The sequence below is a fragment of the Camelus dromedarius genome, chromosome 1 (genome assembly GCF_036321535.1).
Source record: "Camelus dromedarius isolate mCamDro1 chromosome 1, mCamDro1.pat, whole genome shotgun sequence".
In the NCBI taxonomy this organism is placed as follows: domain Eukaryota; kingdom Metazoa; phylum Chordata; class Mammalia; order Artiodactyla; family Camelidae; genus Camelus; species Camelus dromedarius.
The window spans coordinates 77,611,069-77,631,289 of NC_087436.1; the positions used below are offsets into that span (position 1 = coordinate 77,611,069).

At 41.3% G+C, this 20,221-nt stretch overlaps 1 protein-coding gene across 1 annotated transcript in view; it reads left to right on the forward strand.

Annotated features, from left to right (window-relative positions):
* The first annotated feature begins 1,184 nt into the window (after positions 1 to 1,184).
* BMP3 (bone morphogenetic protein 3) overlaps positions 1,185 to 20,221 on the forward strand; it is a 28,747-nt gene continuing 9,710 nt past the window's right edge. The window contains exons 1-2 of the mRNA XM_031432702.2: positions 1,185 to 2,298; positions 17,724 to 18,634. Coding sequence (XP_031288562.1) covers positions 1,974 to 2,298; positions 17,724 to 18,634 — 1,236 coding nt within the window. The 5' untranslated portion in view covers positions 1,185 to 1,973. The remainder of the gene's footprint in view (positions 2,299 to 17,723; positions 18,635 to 20,221) is intronic.

The following is a 20,221-nucleotide window of genomic DNA, read 5'->3' on the forward strand; positions in this document are numbered from 1 at the left end:
AAAAGGGATTGAGCCCCTACTACAGGCTAGTCAGTGTGCCAGTCACTTTAGCACTGTTTTCTAATGTCATCCAAACAAAACTCTAAAAGGGATGTGTCCTTATTGACCTTTTAAAAAAAAGACAGAATTTTGGAAGCCCAGTGTGATCGAAAAGCCTGTATTCTTTTCCATAAACCCCACTGTGCTCCCACTAGGGAACAGACAAGCTGGAACAGACATTTACTGAAGTCCTCACTGCACCAGGCCAGACACTGGGCTAAGAACGTTTATGTGGACTGTGACACTGAAACTTCAGTTTAAATAGTAGTTTCATTGACTGGGACATTGTGCTGTACACCAGAAATTGACACATTGTAACTAACTATACTTCAATTAATTTTTTTAAATGCTAGTTTCATTATTAATAGTGTGGTGATTGGTGATTAAGGACCTGAGCCCAGGAACCAGACTCCCTGAGTTTGAAGCTCAGCTCTGCCATCCATGAGTATCCTTTTGTCTCAGTTTCCTCATCTGTAAAATGGGCTTCCTTCGAAGATAATACATTTGAAATAAAAAGAACAATGAATACCTAGGGCATGATAAGTGAGCAGTAAACTGTTAGCCAGTAGTTTAGTCACCATTTTACCCCCAGGGAAGAGAAGGTGAGGAAGGATCTCAGAGTTAAGCTGGCTGTGGATTCCAGCGTCTCCCAGAAGTCCTTCTGTTTCCCCAGGGCCTGCAATCTTGGAGACAAACGTCTTGAGGGGGAAAGTAGGGGTAGGTGAGTGTTTGTGGTGTGTTTGCTTGTCGGTTTATTTGTTTTAAGACGGGATTGACTGGCACCGTATCTTTCTCCTGACGAGGAGGGAGATGCAAAGTAAAGATGCAGAAGAGAAGGAGCTATGATGGGTAAGCTCTCAGAGAGACAAGGAGAGATGGCAACCCAGCACAGATCAGGGTCCGCAACCTGGATCAGGAGACGCCCAGGAAAGGAAATGAGGATGGTGTGCACCTCTCGATTTTATTTGGAAGCAAAGGAGAAAGAATCCAGGAAGAAGTTTATTTTCCTCTGCTCTCTTGCTGGCCAGGAAACAGCCAGAGTTCTTGATGGGATTAAAAAATAACACCCACTCCCTTCTACCCTTTCTTTCTTCCTCGACCGTCTCCTTTACCCCCTCCTCTTCCCAACCACCCCCACCCCTACTTCCTCTTCTTTCCCCTCCCTCCCCTGCTAGTTTGCCGGTTACTTCCCTCTTCCCTTCGCTCCTGGCTATAGAGGGGTCCCAGCTGCCTGCGAGCGAGCGCAAGGGAGATAGTGAGATTGGCGGCGGACTGTACACATCAGCCAGGGAACGAAGTCTCTCTCTCTCTCTCTCTCCCTCTCCCTCTCTCTTTCTCCCCCACCCCACCCCCTCACACGCACGCACACACACACACACACACACACACACTCACACACACACTCACACACACACACACTCACACACACACTCAAAACTCGATCCGGCCGCACCGCGGCTGCTCCAATCCTTGCAAAAGGCGAACGAGCGCCCTCCGGCCCGCGGCGCTCAACCCCGCTCGGGCTCTGCGCCCGACTCAGCGCTAGTCCCCGTGCGCAGCGCGGTCGCTTCGGCAGGCTGTTCCCGAAAATAAAGCGGGGAGAGAGGGTACGGACAGATCCGAAAACACCCCGGCCACACACGCCGCGACTTCAGCTCTTCGGCGTCCGAGTGGAGACGGTCCTGGCAGCGCCCTGCGCTTGGTGAGGTCCTCGCCGCTGCCCGGGAAGAGCCCACCTGCCGGTCCGTGATCGGCCCGCGCTAAAAGTGGGGCTTGTCGCTGTCCTGCTCAGGCAGCGTCCGCGCTCCGGGCCCCCTTGCCCCAGGTAGTTGTGAGTTCAGCCCTTGGCTCTGCCGCGGGCCCCTCGCGCCTTAGAGGGTCCACCCCCCCGCCCCCGGGACGCGGCAGCAGACGCGCGGTGCCGGGACCTCGCTATGGCTGGGACGCGCAGACTGCTCTGTCTATGGCTGGGCTGCTTGTGCGTGAGCCTGGCGCGGGGACAGACACTCAAGCAGCATTTCCCGGGGATCCGCAAGGCTGTGCCGGGTGACCGCACCGCAGGTGGTGGCGCAGACCCCCTGCTGCAGCCGCACGACAAGGTGTCAGAGCACATGCTGCGACTCTACGACAGGTACAGCGGCAGTGACAGAGCCGCGACAGCGCGGACACCAGGGTCCTCCGAATTGGGCTCTCCGCCCCTGCGGCCCCAGCTCCTGCGGGAGGGCAACACAGTTCGCAGCTTTCGAGCCGGAGCAGCAGGTGAGTGCCCGAGTCGCCCCCTTTCCGTGGTCCCGCCCCAGATGTTTCCTGGGACCCCCGCAGCTTCCTCATCTGACCTGTGATGCCTAGAAACCTTCCCTCGGCCCCCAGCTGCCCTCCGAGCCCCTCGGTGCAGTCCCATCCCGCATTCCGCCCGTGAGTCAGCCCAATTATAGAGTCCGAATCGAGAGGAAGAAGTGGAGAGAAGGGCGCCCAGCCCTGGAGGGGGTTCGGCTGGAGAAAGTGCGTGGAGCAAGGGCTCCCCCACCTCGCCGCCCACCGGAGTCCTCCTGCCCTGGGTGTCTGGGGCAACTCTGGGGTACCTTGTGCCGGTGTTTCTTTAGTCGGTCAGCGGAAATTCCCTTGGACTGGGCTTTAGCCATGTTTACTTAAAGGCAGATGTCATTTTATGCCAACCCCAGGGCACCAGAGAGAAAAGTCACACTTGAATTACACGCGCTCCCGTCGCCTTGTAGACCGTCGCTTCTCCAGACTTTGCACTCTCTCTTAACTCACGGTCTCTGTGTTAGGATATTTGACGCTTTCCACTTGATAGTCCCTTGGTGGCAAACACAAACTAAACCAGGTGCTCGGGTGTTTCGATTATTTAAAAGCCATCTGGGCAAATAGGGATTGTACCACCCACCCTGGGAGGAGTTGGGAGGGAGGTGAGCAGCCATAGATGTAAACACCTCTTGGAATCTGCCGATGAAAATCTGCTCATCCCATTTTTCAACACACAGATCACTGCCGACTGAAATTCATGGCTTAACACGGTTTCTCCTGGCCCCCTTGGTGAGGCGAATAACTTACACTAACAGCCTGCCTCTCTTGTGCTAACAGCTTGAGGGAAAGTTTCCTGGACACTAACTCGGTTTCTATGCTTTGAGGATGCACCAGGCTTTTTTTGTTCACTACCTACATTCATGACAAAGGGAAATGTAACTGCAAAGCCTGTCTTCAGTGAACCCTTGAAAAATAGCCAAGAATCTTCAAGTAAGGAGGCCATGCCTCACGCTTGCTCTATCAATTCTGTCAGAATCACTAGAAAGAAATCTCCCAAAGCTTTGATATGCAGGACTCCTGGAAAAGAGGAACATGCAAGCATCCATCAAGGAAAGCCCTAGTCTGACACTGTAAATACACTCTGGAGCTCACAGGCATGATGACATTTACAATAAATGTGAATTATGCTTTCTAATGCAGAAGTCTTTAGCTAGAGTCTGAGCTGAACCAGATTTCACTTGCTTCTTAAAACCACGAGCATGATCTATAAGGAGCTGGCCTCTACTAAGGAAACAGAAACCTGCTCTGAGTTGTCCATCATATGCCAGCCACTTGAGGAGGCTGTCCTGACAGCTGACCACACCAGTGAATGCCCTGTTTACTCCAGTGCCACTCTGAGGGCAGAGCTCGATGAAGGAGCAGGGTGGGAGAAGCAAGAGTTGGAAGGAAGTTGAATGGGCAAGGCAGGTGGCAATACTGAAGGTACTCAAATCACTCTTACCTCGATGTTCATTTTCTTGGTAATATTCCTAAGAAGCTGCTGAGGCACCCAAGAGATGAATAGTATTTTTGGTATCAGCAAATTTCATTTTAGTATGAATCACAAGATTTGGAGGTGGAATAGAAGTTTGTTTCATGCACATCTATTGTATAGTGTTTTATAGGTTTGTTTTAGGATCAGGGAACCATGAGTGGGAGAAGAATAAGGCTTTGAATAACTCAGGCCCCGTTTACTTTCTGGCTTCAACTCATTCCTTGCATTATAATTTTAAAGCGTCCCTTATCAGCCTCTCTGCAGTCTTATACCAGCAAATGATAAACTCTGATACGGAGGCCAGAAGTTCCTTGAAATGATGAATTGCAGCTTGAAGCATATATACAAGGCTACGTGCCCTGATAAGAAAAGTAATTCCTTTAGCATCCTACAGACTGTCTTAATGACTTATTTATCAAATGTAGACACTGGTTCTTGTGGAAGCTTAAGTGTCCTGTTACTACACTGGAGACTCCTGGAGAGGTGGTTCGCATTGGACCCCTTCCAAAAGTGTTTAGTTACTACCACACTGAAAAGACTTACTATACAGCAGTTTTGGCTCTAATAAGGCAGGACTCTAGGAAGGTGCTGAGGCTTTCATGTGTGTCTCTCTCCTTTATCCATTATCAGCATTTCCATAACACCTTTCGTCCTGTGACATATGCTCTGATGTAGGTGAAAGGTGCTGTCTGCATTAACAAATTAGGTATGTTTTTTAGTCCGTAGTGTCTAGGTTTCACAACATATGGGCTTCCCTGTACCAAGGGATGCGACAGATTTTAATGGGAAGTCAGGTGCGTGCCGTGTCTGTGGAGTGCGTGCTGCTCCAGCAGACTTTCCCAGTGCTTACCCAGGCTGAGTTAGAGGCTTAGAGCCCTATTTGCTCCTTGGAACATACCTGATTAAAATTATTTATTGTTCTGAACCTAGAATATCTTTGGTTGAAATTCAGCTGCTGTGGTCTCCCTCTGATTACTTTCTACTTAAACTATTACTTGATGGTGGGTGGCATTCATCCTAAATACACTTTCTGCTAACCCTTTTCTCCTCCCTCAACGCTATGCTGTTGGTTTGCCAAAACCGTAAGTTTGGAGCGCTCCTGAGTCTTTTTGTGATGTGTGAGGGTTTACATAAAGAAAGGTTTTATCTTTCCCTTTGTAAAAGGTAATTTACAAAATTATTGATGACAGAGAAGTTCAGCTGTAGAAAAACACAACGTCTTGAAGGAAGACAAGAGGAATATGAAATCAGCTTTTATTTTCATCTTAGTTTAAGTTGTCCTTGGCTTCTATGTAGTAATAATAAAAAAAAAAGAATATTTTACATGAGGTTTTCTCCTGGCTCGATCCTTTAAGATACATACTTTGTGTTCATTAGTTTCTCATCATTCCCATAGTCACTTAATCTTATTTTTCTTAATCATGAATTTAACCTATTTAGGAACAGTGATTAGAGCACATGTGTTCTTATTAGGAAACTACCATTATTTTAATTTTCGGCATATAACTACAAAAAGATTGCATTTCAGTGGATATGTGTCACCTTTTTAAAAAACCACACAGACTTCATAGATAAAAAGAAAAGAAATTTGAGGAAAGATGGACTCAAATGTGAATATTTTCCCTCAGTGAGAAAGGGGAGAGTCTTTCCTTCTATGACCAAAAATCTTTAAAAATGAATAACTATCATTTGACATGTTTCTAAAGTACAAGGCTAAAATATATATACATTTGGGAAAGATATAACTGAGGGCTGAATAATCATTCCAGTAGGAGCCAGCCCTGTGAAATGCATGGGAACACATCATTTTTGATGGGTTTGATGGCAAGGGGATATAATAACTTTACTAAAACAGAATTACCTTAAAATTTCTGGCACCTAGAAATGAGGCTTAAAATTAAAGAGCATTAGATTATCTGATGTGTTTATTCAAAGGACAATAGTACATCTGGAGATGGGGAGCTGGATGTGCAGCTGCTTTGAATTACACTCTACTTTGAATACTTGATAGCCCTTAATGAAGTTTTTACTGTAATAGACAAGACAGCTTTACAATCTCTGACGTTTAAAAATCCATAATACCATGAATTCTTGATTATCTATGCTAATGGAAAGGAGAAAGAAAATGAGTTACATAAGAAAATAATTTCAATTTAGCTTTTTAGCATAGTTAGACATACTCAAAGAGACCAAGAAACCATGGGGGTCAATGAAAAAAATCCCCTAAGCAGATAATTCACTCAGGGAATATTTGTGTGTGTGTGTATATATATATATATATATATATATATATATATATATATATAAAATTCAGAAAATATTAAAAGAGTTACAGACATTTTATCTAATCAGTGGAAGTTTATAAGCACTTGATTGAGCCACTTCAGATTTTTCTAAAAATTAAATAGGGCTGTGAATATCAAACCTGCTCTTAAGCATTTTGGAATTACATAATTTTGTATTTGGAAGAGGCTTTAAAGAAAGCAAGTCCAACCTTGTATATAAATGGAAGAAATGGGCATCAGGATATTTTTGCCAGACAATTTTTCAAACATACTGAACTCATCTCAAAACCTATTATTTCTAATAATCTGATCTAATTTTCTAAGAGAAACTTTTATAAAAGAGGGTCTTTAGAAAATGTTAACAGGTGTTACATAAAATTGCATTCCATGGTCGAATAAGCTGGAGAAAAAATGAACGGTTTTCTTTGCTTTGGGACCTTTCAGGGCCTTTAAACACTAGTGAATCTGCTTAAGAGTGGATCACTTTCTCTCTGAGAGAGCATTTCAGAGAAATGTGATTCTAAGATACCTGTTTGGGGTAACACTGCTTCAGAGTCTTCCTAATTTCTCAAGGAAGAAAGTATGCAAAAATCAAGTGAATATTACAGCTGAAAACTATCTCCCTTCTCATCTCCCATTTAGTACCCATCTCAGGGTGTTTACTTACATTGTTACCTTTTGGACTTGAGTCCAGCTGGCATTGTACAGTTGGCCCTCAATATCCCTGGGTTCTACAGATCCAATTAGAGATTGAAAATATTCAGGAAAAAACATTTCTAGAAATTTCCAAAAAGCAAAAGTTGATTTTGCCAAATCATAATAATTTAGAGATGATTTAAAGTATACGGGAGGCTGTGTGTAGGCCATATGCAAATACTATGCCACTTTATATGAGGGACTTAAAGCACCTGTGGATTTTGGTCTCCGTAGGGGTCCTGCAGCCAGTTCCCTGTGGATACCAAAGGGCAACTGTTCCATCTTCCTGCTTTCTTGTCTCAAACTTCTCTGAATCTAATTTTAGACTTTCTGTCACTAATTTTATTTTGCCTGTTTCTTTATGAATTTTCCTTCATTGTTTTCTTCTATAGGATTAATGTTTTTTATTTGACATCTAGTTTTACCCTTTTAAAAGAAGAGCTATTTTATTTGTGGAAAAATTAACTAGAAATCACACACATTACTTTGTTAATATTTTATCATCATTCATCCCTTGGTTTTAGACATCTATCAAATCCTTTATAAAATCTCCATTGTTTGTTGGATTCATTAGATAGAATAAAAGCCATGCCTATCAAAAACCTAGTGAAAATTACTGAGCAACTTTGCATATACTTTGTATTTGCTCGTCAGGATTTTTGTGCTCTCACATCAGAACTTTTCTCCCAAAATTTTGATGCTTTTCCCATCTATTCAATTTGAATGTCCTAGGAATCAGTATCTTAATAATTTTATTTAAGTGGTATAGTGGAAAGAAGTCTGGCATCACAAATAGTCTCAGCTTGAACCTTCCAAGGCCAAGTTTCTAGTCATAGTGAATTTTATGACTATGTTATGAATTCATGAAAAAAGAATTTTGTAATGGAAACATTGACATAGTATCAATCAAGTGACACAAGTATACCAGGATGATATCTGGACAGTAATAAACCATGGCAGTGTGACTAAAGAGCCCCCATCTATGGAATATATTGAGAAATCCATAAAATTGCTGGTCTGTTCACATGTTAGTATTGGTTGTACTAGAGTATTGGTACATAAAGCAATACTGTTGGCAACACGCATTTTCAGGGATAATTTTATTAAAGGCATGGATGTCTATTTATCTAAAATAGTCACATGTAAGTCATAAAGCCAATTGACTATGGTGTTTTACTGACTCCTTCAATGATCTACCTTCCTTTAAGATCCATCTTTTCTTGACAATAGAACCACATTTGGGCACACTATGAATAAAGGTGTTTGGACAAACTGATCCTACTGTATTAGCAACTTCAGTATGTTCTTCTTACTTTATCAAGTGAGTCAAGTTAAACATTATTATTAAATATTAAATGTTATAGTGAGTAAATGTTAAATATTCCTTAGATAAAATCATTTGCATCCAGTTGTTTTAGAAATAAAAGGTTCTTTCCTCAGTCCTCTGACTTTATAGTTAAAACTACAGAGGTCCAACATGATCTTATTTGCTTTTCCTCCAGAGAAAAATTTAATTTAATTGCATGGAATTAATCCAGATACTGTTTGAATTGAGTGTAATTGCTGCACTTAGGCATGGGTTAAGATAAATTGTTTTCAAGAAGAGAAGAGATTCCTAGAGTTTCGATTTTTCTATTACCTGAAGCTGAGTAAGCATTAAGAGATCCAAATGCTCATCTTGGCTGAACTGCTTACTAATAAAGTCATCTAATGGTACTAGACCTAGTTTCTTCCTCTGTCAGATGTGTTAAACCATATCTACTGTGCTGGTCTTCACAGGAAGATGGTGAAACCTAATTGAGAAAATGAATGTGAAAATTCATTAAAAGCTTAGAAGCCCCACGTAAAGGAGATATTCTTAGTATTTTAGAGATTATCTCTCTAGCTTCCTTCAAAACCTTAAACACACCTAAAAATCTTAATAGTGTGCAGTTGTTTGTAGCACAAAGGCTGTGTCTGGGAGGCAATGTAAAATGAAAAGGTGGTAGTCCTCTTAAAGGTGTGATATCCCAAACCTGCGTTCAAGAAGTTACCATTTCTGTCCTGACCTTGGTGGCTGAGTGGAGCAGGATCACACTTTTCGTAGTGATTTCTTGAGGTTATTTGTTCTCAAAGTCTGGTCCCTGGATTAGCAGCATCAGCCTCACCTGGGAACTTGCTAGAACTTCTCCAGCCCACCACCCCAGCTATCTGAATCACACACTGAGGGTGAGGCACAGAATCCCCTGCTTTCACAAGCCATCAGGGTGATGCTGACGCATGTCTGAGACACTGTGCTCTGAGCTCAGGTCCCCGGAGCTCTGACTATCTTATAACTAGCGTCCAAAATCTACGATTGACTAACGTCTCATCTGGCCCTTTCAGTGGGCCTCTCCATGGACAAATGGTTAATTTACATAAGGGCAAGTTTCTTTCACTTTGGAAGGTATATTAATGTCTTTATGGCAGTTTTGCCCTGGGGAGAAGTTCAAAAGTAAGTTAATAAAGATGTCTTACCCTTCTTTCACAGCTGCAGTGAGTTTGGGGCCTGATAGTTTTGCTAGAAAGAGGATGATGGAGCGGGGGCCAAGTCTCTGGAGAGCAAAGAGCATATCTCATTTCATGCTTGTATTCTGAGAACCTGGCATAGTTTACCACACAGTAGGCACTCGAGAAATACTTCAGTTGAGCTGAATTAGATGTTCAAGGGACTAGATAAGAAAAGATAGTTAAAAAAAAAAAAAAAAGCTAGTAGAAAAGCTACCAGCCAGGCAAAGGATGCTTTAAAAATAAACTTGCCATGAAAGGATTTCCCAGGAGGCATTTTACCACATATATATTGTATGACAGCACTGTTCTACTTCATATACCACTGTTCTAGTGATGCTTTTTCTCTGATGAACGGAAAGGAAACTCCAAACAGTGCTTATACCCAAGAAGGCCTTTTGCTGACTTTGGGAACTTGAAACTTCTTGAAAGTTTTTTCAGTTTGGTGTTAAGTAGGAAACACTTTAGAATCTGGTTAAGTTTACACAGTTGCTCATTTGACACACTTAACAAATATTTTTCAGAAGATCAATGCCCCAGACTGTGCAAAGGCCTAGGAGTTCAAAGATTTATTAGAACATAGGTCTGCCCTCTGAGAGCTCACAGTCTAGGAATGCCCTTGGGTGGAGGCTAAGAGTAGATAAACTGATTAATGAATATTTTGCTGTTCTAGAAAAGAGTACATTATATCATCTTTGGCCATGTCTTACTTTGGACATAGAGACTGGTTGTTTTGAGATCCCATAAAACTCAAGTCATTTGACTGGGACTCCACAAGAAAAACAAAATTCTGTGACTTTGTGCTCTATTTAGAATATCTCTGTCTTGCGTTTGTCTAGAAGCTGAAGGTGGCAGATAGAAGCTGCAGCCTTGACTCCGCCAAGCAGCAAGCATTCAGCCAGTGGCTCCAGGTGTATGTGGCCCTGTCCTAGGCACCCCTGGCATTTCCAGCAGCTGTGCTTTGTTTGGAGAAAGAGGTGGAAAAAGAGTTGTTCTTAGTTACATATTTTCTGTATGACTAAAATGTTTTCCCTGCTTCCTGGGGATTTAACTAATCATCAAGATTTCATTTAGTCTATTTGTTTTAAAGTCAGACTTTACATAGAAAGCTTTCCATTGTACGTTCTATTTCCCTTTGAAAACGTTCTGTGTGGGCCGGCACGAAGGTGAACTTCCACTTACCACTCCCTGGGCACTGCCTCGGCTACTCCTTGAGAGGAACCGAACTGTTGCAATAGGATGGCTGGGCCCAAGTCACGGTCTCCTTGCTGAGTCCTCTGTTTCATGAGGTGCAGGTGCTTTCTTTTCGGATGAAAACAGCAATAAATCTCCTACCTTTATCTAATAATCAAACTCAAAAAAAAAACAAAAACCCATCTGTATGGGTAATAGAAGACCTGGGCTGGGTTCCTCTCCAAAATCAGTGCATACTGGCTGGCTGACTTTTATGGTCCTTCATTTTTGTATTTCTACAATGAATAGGTTGGACTAAATCTGTTTATTCATAAAAGAAGCGTTTATTGAGCACCGCTGAAGAGTTAAGCCCCACACTGGGGGTAGAAGAATATGATGTCATCACTACAAGGCTTTGTCTTTAAGGAATTTATGGAAGGAACAAAGATGATGAAAAGAGCAATAGAGGCAGGGTCTGATCCAAGGGAGTGGGCTACCATGACAAGTTTGCCTCTGCTTTGCTTTAAAAACCAAATCTAGACATTCCAGGAGAACTAGGCTGGATGAAGGCATTTCAAGAAGTGGCAGCTGCTGCAAAGTCCTAACAGCTGTGCAAAGGAAAGGGTGTCTTGTTCCGAAACTTACCTGACTTCTAAACCCACTTTTATTTCACTGATATTATGACTCCAGAAAATTCAAAATAAGACTGTAATGCCGACAGCGGTTCATCGCAGCTTGACAGCTGTAGGTGTAGTCTCAGCAAAGAAAATCCACGCTCGGGCTGCTGCCGGCAAACAGTAAGAGAACAGCGCCACCTATTGGTAGTTATATTTTGACATCAAATACATTCTTCGTGAAGAGCTGGGAATAAAGTCTACTGTAGTTCCTTGCAAGGAATCTGAGAAGTTATCTCGTTCACCTTTCATGCCTCCCCTCCCATAAAGTGATCCTCCTGTAACAGTCTTGAATTATGACCACCTATCTCCTGTCTGCCTGTTCCCACAGAGGGGTCTCACCATCAGGCTGGACACTTAGAAAGTCATTACCTACGTTGACCTGGATTCTGACTGCATTCAACTGTCACCTCTAGACTTAATTCTTATCTTTGACACTGAAAGAAAAACTCTGATCTCTCTGAATCTCTCTGCAGCCCCTCCAGCATTTGCAAACAATTCTTATGTCCCTGCTTAATCTTTTTTTTTTTCCCTTCCTCCAAGCCATGCATTTTCTATTTATTCAGCTCAAATTTGTAAGAGAGAATTTTAAGGCCAACTTCTTGGTTACTTTCCTAGTTGCTCTCTTCTGTGTCAAAAAGTAGTTAAAATGAGAGCACCCAGAATTAAGCATGCCACTCTAGATACAATTGGATTGGTGTGGCACACGTTAATGTTTTCTAGTAGATGTAAACTACAAACAGCCTAAAAATATACAAGCTATTGTTTTGTGTTTTGTAACCTGATAACACCCACTGTGTTTTTTTTTAAATATTAGTATTGTATCAGTTTGTTCTTATTAATCAGAAAGTATACCTCCATGTTCTGATCCAATGATTCCAAATAGGGAAGTATCAGAATATTTCAGAATAGAAGTAGTGAACACAAAAGCATTTTTTTACTCACTGGTATTTCAGTATCAATATCTTCTCCTTAGATAAATCAATGCTATTCATGGGGAAGAGAGAGAAGGCTATTGCCAAACTCCTGTTCTTCAGTATATGAGAAGAGACCTATTTGAAAAGTTATGTTCGCAATGTGACAATGAATATATGTATGTTCATGTATAACTGAAAAATTGCAGTCTACACTGGAATTTGACACAACATTGTAAAATGACTATAACTCAATAAAAAATGTTTAAGAAAAAGAAAAATGATAAGTTGTATTAATATAAAATCTAAAAAATTAATAAAGCACTAGAGTAGTTGGATAATATTACCACATAATTCAACTTGCAGGGAAGTATTTATCTTATTCCTATTGATTCCTCTAGCCTCACTTACTCAAATTCAGACAACTCCCTCTCCCTCACCGCTGTTTTTGTCCACTGTAAATACTATTTGGTGGCTTTGGTGGTGGGGTGGTGGGGGGAAGAGCATTGACTTGCACAGAAATGAAATGATTTAAAGTCAGAGTGGGTAAAAATAAAGTATGGATTAGAGACGTCAGGGCAAGTTTTGTGGAATGGTTGAGACTTCTAGCTCATTGTTTTAAAAAAGGCAAGGAGGAGGGAGATGTAGGTCAGGCAGAGGTCATGGGTCCCCTCACCCAGGTGGAAACAGCGCTTGTGCTGGGCGTGATATAACACCTTTAGTTAGGAGCTAAACATGAATTGGCCATTTCTTTTCTGAAGTTAGGCAGGTTTGATGTCGATAAGGACTTCAAATAACTAAGTTAATTTGGGATATTTTTATAAGTTTCTGTTTGAAACATTGACAATATTACGTATGCAAAAGCTTCCAGGTGTCAGCACTGCCTACACCCAACACATCCTTTTCCCCTCATTCTTTAAAGTCTGGTTCACAGGTTACATCTTCCCTCTGTGTTCCTCTTCCTCTTGCTTGGGGAAAGTTAATTGCTTCCTCCTCTGTGCTCCAAGGACATAATTAATACCTTTGACAGTAAGGAGCATCATCACGGCATAGCTACCTGCATATTAATTCTTAATCTTTTTCCCCAGCCCCAGTCTGGACAACAGTGGCCACTAGGCAGCCCTAAGACCCAGCCAAGGGTCCAGCACCTAATAGGTGTTCAATCGCAAAAAACATTTATTTTGCTTTAGCTCCTGTTCATCGTTGCTTGTAGTGGCTGTGTGTGTGTAATACACAAATAACACAACTGAAACTACATATAGAATCACTATACCATAAAGCACTATTACTCAACTGCCCATTTAACTCTATTTTAGAGCAGTTAGTTGGTCTTAGACTTTTGATTGCAGATTGAATCAATTAACTACAGCTGGAGGGAAAATTTAAAAGCAATTGCCAAAATTATCTTTATCTAATATGTTCTTGGTAAAGGAAGGTATGTTGCATTCCAAAAAATAATCTTTTGCCCAATTTATTTTTGGTTTGCATATGCATGTTTAAGAAATTCCTAATTCTTCACTGCATTTAGAAAAAAAATGCTTTTTTCCTTTCCTTTTGGACTATATGAGCACAAAACTGGTGGTCATTCTAGACCACCACTGTCCAAGAAAAATTAAATTTGAGCCACAGATGTGACCCACATATGTAATTTTAAAATTTTAGTAACCACATTAAAAAATATGAAAAGCCAAATGTGAAATTAATTTCAATAATGTATTACCAGCAGGGTGTCTGAGAATTCACCTCAGTTCTAACACTGTCTACCCAGACATCAAATCCCATAGGTAAAGGGCTCAGTCCCACAAGACTGCCCTCCACCTCAGGCGCCAATTCCAAACCCAGGTTGTTTTCAGTGCTTCTGACCAACTGGCTGAGGATTGGAGGTTCCCGCAACCCCCTCCCTGGCTCTGATTAATTTACTAGGGTGGCTCACAGAACTCAGGCAACCCATTTGCTCACTAGTTTACCAGTTTAGTATAAAAGGCTATCACTCAGGAACAGCCAGATAAAAGCGATGCACAGGGCAAGGTAGGGGGAAGGGCTTGACGCTTCCACGCCCTTTGTGGGTGCACTGCTCTCCCCAATTTCCACGTGTTCTCCAACCCGGAAGCTCTTCAAAGCTTGTTTTTTTGTAAGGTTTTATGGTGGCTTCATTATGCAGGCATGGCTTATGAAATCATTGGCCATTGGTGATTAATTCAGCCTCCAGCACCTTTCCCCACACCAGAGGTTAGGGGGTGGAGCTGAAAGTGCCAGCGCTCTAGTCACAGGATTGGTTCCCCCGGCAACCAGCCCCCACTCTTAGGTGGCCTCCAAAAGTCACCTGAGTAACATAACAGAAGACATTTCTGGCTCTCATCACTTAGGCAATTCCAAGGGTTTTAGGATCTGTGCCACAAACAGGGATGAAGGCCAAATATATATTTTTCATTAAAAGTCACATTATCACAATATTTAACCCAGTGTATCCGAATATTATCACTTCAATACATAATTAATATAAAATATATTAATGTAATATTGTACACTCATTCTGTGCTAAGTCTTTGAAATACACTGTGTATTTTACACTTACAGCACATCTCAATTCAAACTTAAGTGATTAGTTGCTATCATATTGGACATTACCATTCGACTTAGCTGACATTCATTGAGATTTTTCTTATGTGTGATATGTATTACCTATATTCTTCCAATTAATTCTCACAATGATTCTGCCATTGATACTATTGGGCTCATTTTACAGATGAGCAAACTGAGACTTAAAGAGTTTAGGTAATTTGCCTGAGGACAGCTGTTGGGTGTGGTGGAGCTGAACCTGGATCACAGGGCTTTGACTTAAATTAAGGCACTGAATTAAAATCAAACCACCCAAAGAGACAGCGTGGCAGATTCTGAGACATTTATGAGAAGATATTGAAGGTTAGACACAAAGTGGAGTCTAGTTAACAGCAGATCACAAGGTATCTGGAAAAATGTTTGAAAGAAGGCAATATTTGCAAGCAAAATGTGGGGGAAAGGAGCCGGACTGGTTTCCCCAGTAAGACTCTACCACCCACATCCCTCTGAGTTCATTTCTTCCCAGCCAGTGTGTTCGTTTGGCAACCATCCGATTGCCACATACTTAGAACAGAGTGACTTCTCTTCCTTCCATTTTAAACTTCCATCTGGGTAAAAGTATATGCTCTGGTGATTGGTATGAATTAAAGCTGGAGTCTCTGAACAAGCCTGATGCGTGGCTTTGTTATAGAGGTCTGTATAATATTATCCTGGTGTCATGGATTATACAAATGTGCACAAATGGCAGTTTCCTCCTTTTCCTTCACACAATGTTAGAAATGAGTAAAATATGTGTCTCACTGCACTTCCCTCGTACTTGGGGACTCAATGAACTCATTATAAGTTTCCAGATCTTTTTTAAATGTTTTATTTTTTTCTGAAATATGGTTTTGATCAAGAACATAATTTCACGATTGCGTGTATGTTTCTGAAACAAATATGTATGTGAAACAAGTGCACGGAGGAGGGCTCAGGCTCTGGTGACCAATCCTGGGACCGGGGATTCTTGAGTCCAACCTCAGCCTTACCATTAGCTCATTCGATGATCTCAAGAGCAAGAACCAACTTCTGCCCTTACTAATCAGTCGCCTCTTCTGTTACCTTCATTTCTGCATTTGAAGAATTGGAAATACAGTTGGCCAGTTTCAGTCATTTGGTCAAACTCTACAGAAGAATTCAAGTTAAACCCATGTAATGTCATAAACTTTAGACAAGCTCCACAACAGCATTAATTCTTTAGGACAGTTTTGAAAGCGTGGCTCATTTTTTTAGCTATGTTCTCTGAACATGGAGCTATACGGTCTTGCTTATCTACCCTCATCCTGCACCCTTAACTTTGTGAGGCAGGTAGAAGAAGGTGTAATCCTTGTTTTATGGTCAACACCAGCACTAACAGCAATAATAATAATTTGTCCTGAAGAAACACTTACCGGACCCCTTAGGAATGGATTTACACACATCTCATTTAATTCTGACGACAGGAGAAGAAGGCACTCTTCCATTTTGTGAATGAAAAATGGAACTTTTTCTCCCAAAGTTATATAGTTAATAAGTGACTGAGTCAGTCCTTGAGTCAAGGTGAGTCTCCTTTCACCAATGCTGGTAACCAGTAGGCTCTGCCTCACATAAGATGCTCCTGTGACACTGGGCCAAATTTATAGGAATATTTCTCGGTAATCTCTGATTTAAAAGCCAGAGCTCTCAGCTCTCACACCACTGAGTTCACTACTGTATAAAGGAAAGAGCAAAAGACTAAAAATGTCTGATCCTTGCTGTGATATTTATCCAGTTTATAAAATTACTCCTGTTATCTTTTTGTTTAATTGCAGTGAAAATCACATAATTTAAAAATAGTTATCTTTAATTGAGCAATTCAGTGGCATTTGATACCTTCACGATGTTGCGCAACTACCAAGTCTACCTAGTTCCAAAATATTTCTCTCATCCCAAAGTCAAACCCCCTGCCCATCAAATGGTTTATCCATATCCCTCCCTCTCTTCAGCCCCTGGCCAACACTAGTCTGCATCCTGTTTCTAGTGATTTACCTGTTCTGAATATTTCACATAAATGGAATCATACAACATGGGATCTTTTCTGTATGGCTTCTTTCATTTAACAAAGTGTTTTCAAGGTTCATCCACATTGTAGTATCTATCAGTACTTCATTCATTTGCATGGCTGGATAATATTCCATTATATGACTGTATTACACCTTACCATTGATCCATTGATAGACATTTGAGTTGTGTCTACCTTTTGGCTATTGTGAAGAGTAGTGCTGCTTTAAACACGCACGTACATGGACTTGTTTGAATACTTTCAGTTCTTTGGGGTTTATACCTAAGAGCTGAATTGTGGCGTCTCATGTTGTTACTATGTCTAACTTTTTGTGGAACCACCAAACTGTTTCCCACAGTAGCTGAACCATTTTACATTCCAAACAACAATGTAAAAATGTTCCAATTTCTTCACAACCTCACTAACACTTGTTATTTTGTTTTGTATTATTATAGCCAGCCTAGTGTGTGTCAAATGGCACCTCATTGTGGTTTTGATTTGCATTTCCCTGATGACTAATGCTGTTGAGTATCTTTTCATGAGGCTGTTGGCTGTTTGTACATCTTAGGATACATGTCTATTTGATTCATTTACCCATTTTTTTTTATTGGTTTGTTTTGTTGTTGTTGTTGAGTTGCAAGAGTTATTTTTATCCTCTGGGTACTAGATTTTATCATATATATGATTTGAAACTATTTTCTCCATACTGTCAGTTGTACAGACTTTCTTGATAATGTTTTCTGATGCACAAAATTTATAATTTTGATGAAGTCCAGTTTATCTGTTTTATTGATTTATCTGTTATTTTCTTCTGTTACTTACACTTCTGGTGTCATATTTAAGACTCCACTGTCAAATCCAAAGCCAAGAAGATTTTCCTCCCAGTTTTCTTCTAAGAATTTTAGGGTTTTGTATTTAAATCACTGGCTTATTTTGTATATGATGTGAAGCAGGGGTCCTATTTACTCCTGCTTACTTTCTTTTTTTTTTCCTTCCTAGGAACCCTTGAAACCACAGAACTGCATATTTTTAACTTGACTTCTCTAACCAAGTCTGAAAACATTTTATCTGCCACACTGCATTTCTATATCGGAGAGCTAATAAATATCAGCCTGAGTTGTCCAGTGTCCCAAGGATGCTCACATCATGCTCAGAGGAAGCACATTCAGATTGACCTCTCTGCATGGGTCCTCAAATCCAACAGAAACCAAAGTCAACTCCTGGGTCATCTTTCAGTGGATGTAACCAAATCTCATCGAGACTTTGTGTCCTGGCTATCTAAAGACATCACTCAAGTTTTGAGGGAGGCCAAGGAAAATGAGGAGTTTCTCATAGGATTTAACATTACTTCCAAAGGACAACAGCTGCCAAAGAAGATGATACCCTCTCCTGAGCCTTATATCTTGGTGTATGCCAATGATGCTGCCATTTCTGAGCCAGAGAGCGTGGTATCAAGCTTGCAAGGACATCGGAATTTCCCCACTGGAGCTGTGCCCAAACTGGATAGCCGTATCAGGGCTGCCCTTTCTATTGAACGAAGGAAGAAGCGCTCTGCTGGGGTCCTGCTGCCTCTGCAGAACAACGAGCTTCCTGGGGCAGAGTACCAGTATAAGGAGGACGGGGTATGGGAGGAGAGAAAACCTTACAAGACTCTTCAGACTCAGCCCCCTGAAAAGAGCAAGAACAAAAAGAAACAGAGAAAGGGACCTCACCAGAAGAGCCAGACGCTCCAGTTTGATGAACAGACCCTGAAGAAGGCAAGAAGAAAGCAATGGATTGAACCTCGCAACTGCGCCAGGCGGTACCTGAAAGTGGACTTTGCGGATATTGGCTGGAGCGAGTGGATTATCTCCCCCAAGTCCTTCGATGCCTATTACTGCTCCGGCGCGTGCCAGTTCCCCATGCCGAAGGTAGACGTTGTTCTTTGTCCTGGGCTTCCTCTTTCCACAGGGTAGAAAGACACGAGTTGAGTGTGTGTTTTCATTTACAGAGTCCATGTGGACCTTTATTTATTGCATTCTAAAGTGTAATTGGTTACATGCTTATGCTTGGCTTTTCTTTAATGGTTGTTAGAGTAATATGAAGTCAATATTGGTATGAAGAAGGTTATGAGGAAAAAATGTGCTTGTAAAACATATTTTCCTCTTTGCTTCCAAACACTGTGCATATTTAGCTACATGGTCACATGCGTATTAACACCTGTCCACAACAAGAAAGCCCCAAATGGTAGAAGGCTGATCTTTGAGGGGTACTCAGGGAATGAGTGAATGTCATGAGAGCAAAGGGAAGGACTAATTGGATTGATACCATGATGCAGAACATTTTAATCGTCTCTTGTGAGATGACCCCATGGGGGTCAGAATTCAGATTAGACCAGGTAAACTTGCCTCAGGAAATCCACCAGATTCTTATTTCATTTGCTTCCCTGAAAATAGCAGAAAAAGAAGTCATAATAGGATACAATGACTCTGTAGACTTCTAAGACTTATTTCAACCGCTCAGAGCTTACCGGTGTCTCTTCCAGAATCAATAGGGACTGAACCTTATCATATCAGAACTCAGGATCCTGACAAAATATATTCTCAGAAACCTCCACAGCTCAACCTCCATCTTGCATAGCAAGTCCAAGGGACTGGTATCTTTGGATTTAAAGTAAATAAGATATAGTGGCGCCCTCTGGTCTTCAGTTAAGTTTGTTGCTGCACTTACATCCTTAGCTTGTAACAATTTGAATCTCTGTTATACAATGAAAAGGGGTGCTAGGAATAAAATTCAGGGGAAGAATAGTGGGTTTTTTGTTTTGGTTTCTTTTCTTTCTTTCTTTCTTTTTTTCTTTTTTTTTTTTTTTTTTTTGCAAAGCTTGAAGTGAATCAACTCTGGCTGTGGTATGTTAATTGAGATAAAATCCCTTTGCCTCAAAAAGTGACCGACTTCCGCTGATAGATCTTTAAAGTAGCATGTTCGTGTTGCAGTCCTGTGGCCACTGGGATGCTTCGTGTAACACACACGTAAAGCAAAGGGCCAACTAAACAAGGCCAGGTCGGCCTCAGGTCAGGAACTTGATTGAAATCCCATTTTATAGTCAGAATGTCTCAGAAGGACACGCTTTCTAAATTTTCTCGACCTTGTGGATTCCATGTTTTGTGAATCCAAACACAAAGTAAGGATTATATACATTTACAATGACATAAACAGCCTTACCTTGTCTAAATATTCATAAAGGAGTTTTACTGATCAATCAAAACTTGTTCAAACTGGGATAGAATTTAAAACACACAGCCAAGATGCCCAGAATAACAGGCGATGATGAATCTTTACAGTGTGGCTTGCTTTGTGGCGTTGAGAAGTAGAAACAGATTAAAAATGGGTTAAAAACAGATTAAAAATCTAAACCTGGGGTGACTGATTTTAAATGAGTCTCGGAGTCTTCCAAATCATTCCTCTCACTCTCACAAACTGATTTCTTCTAGGTAGCCTGGGGAAGGCACTTTTCTCTT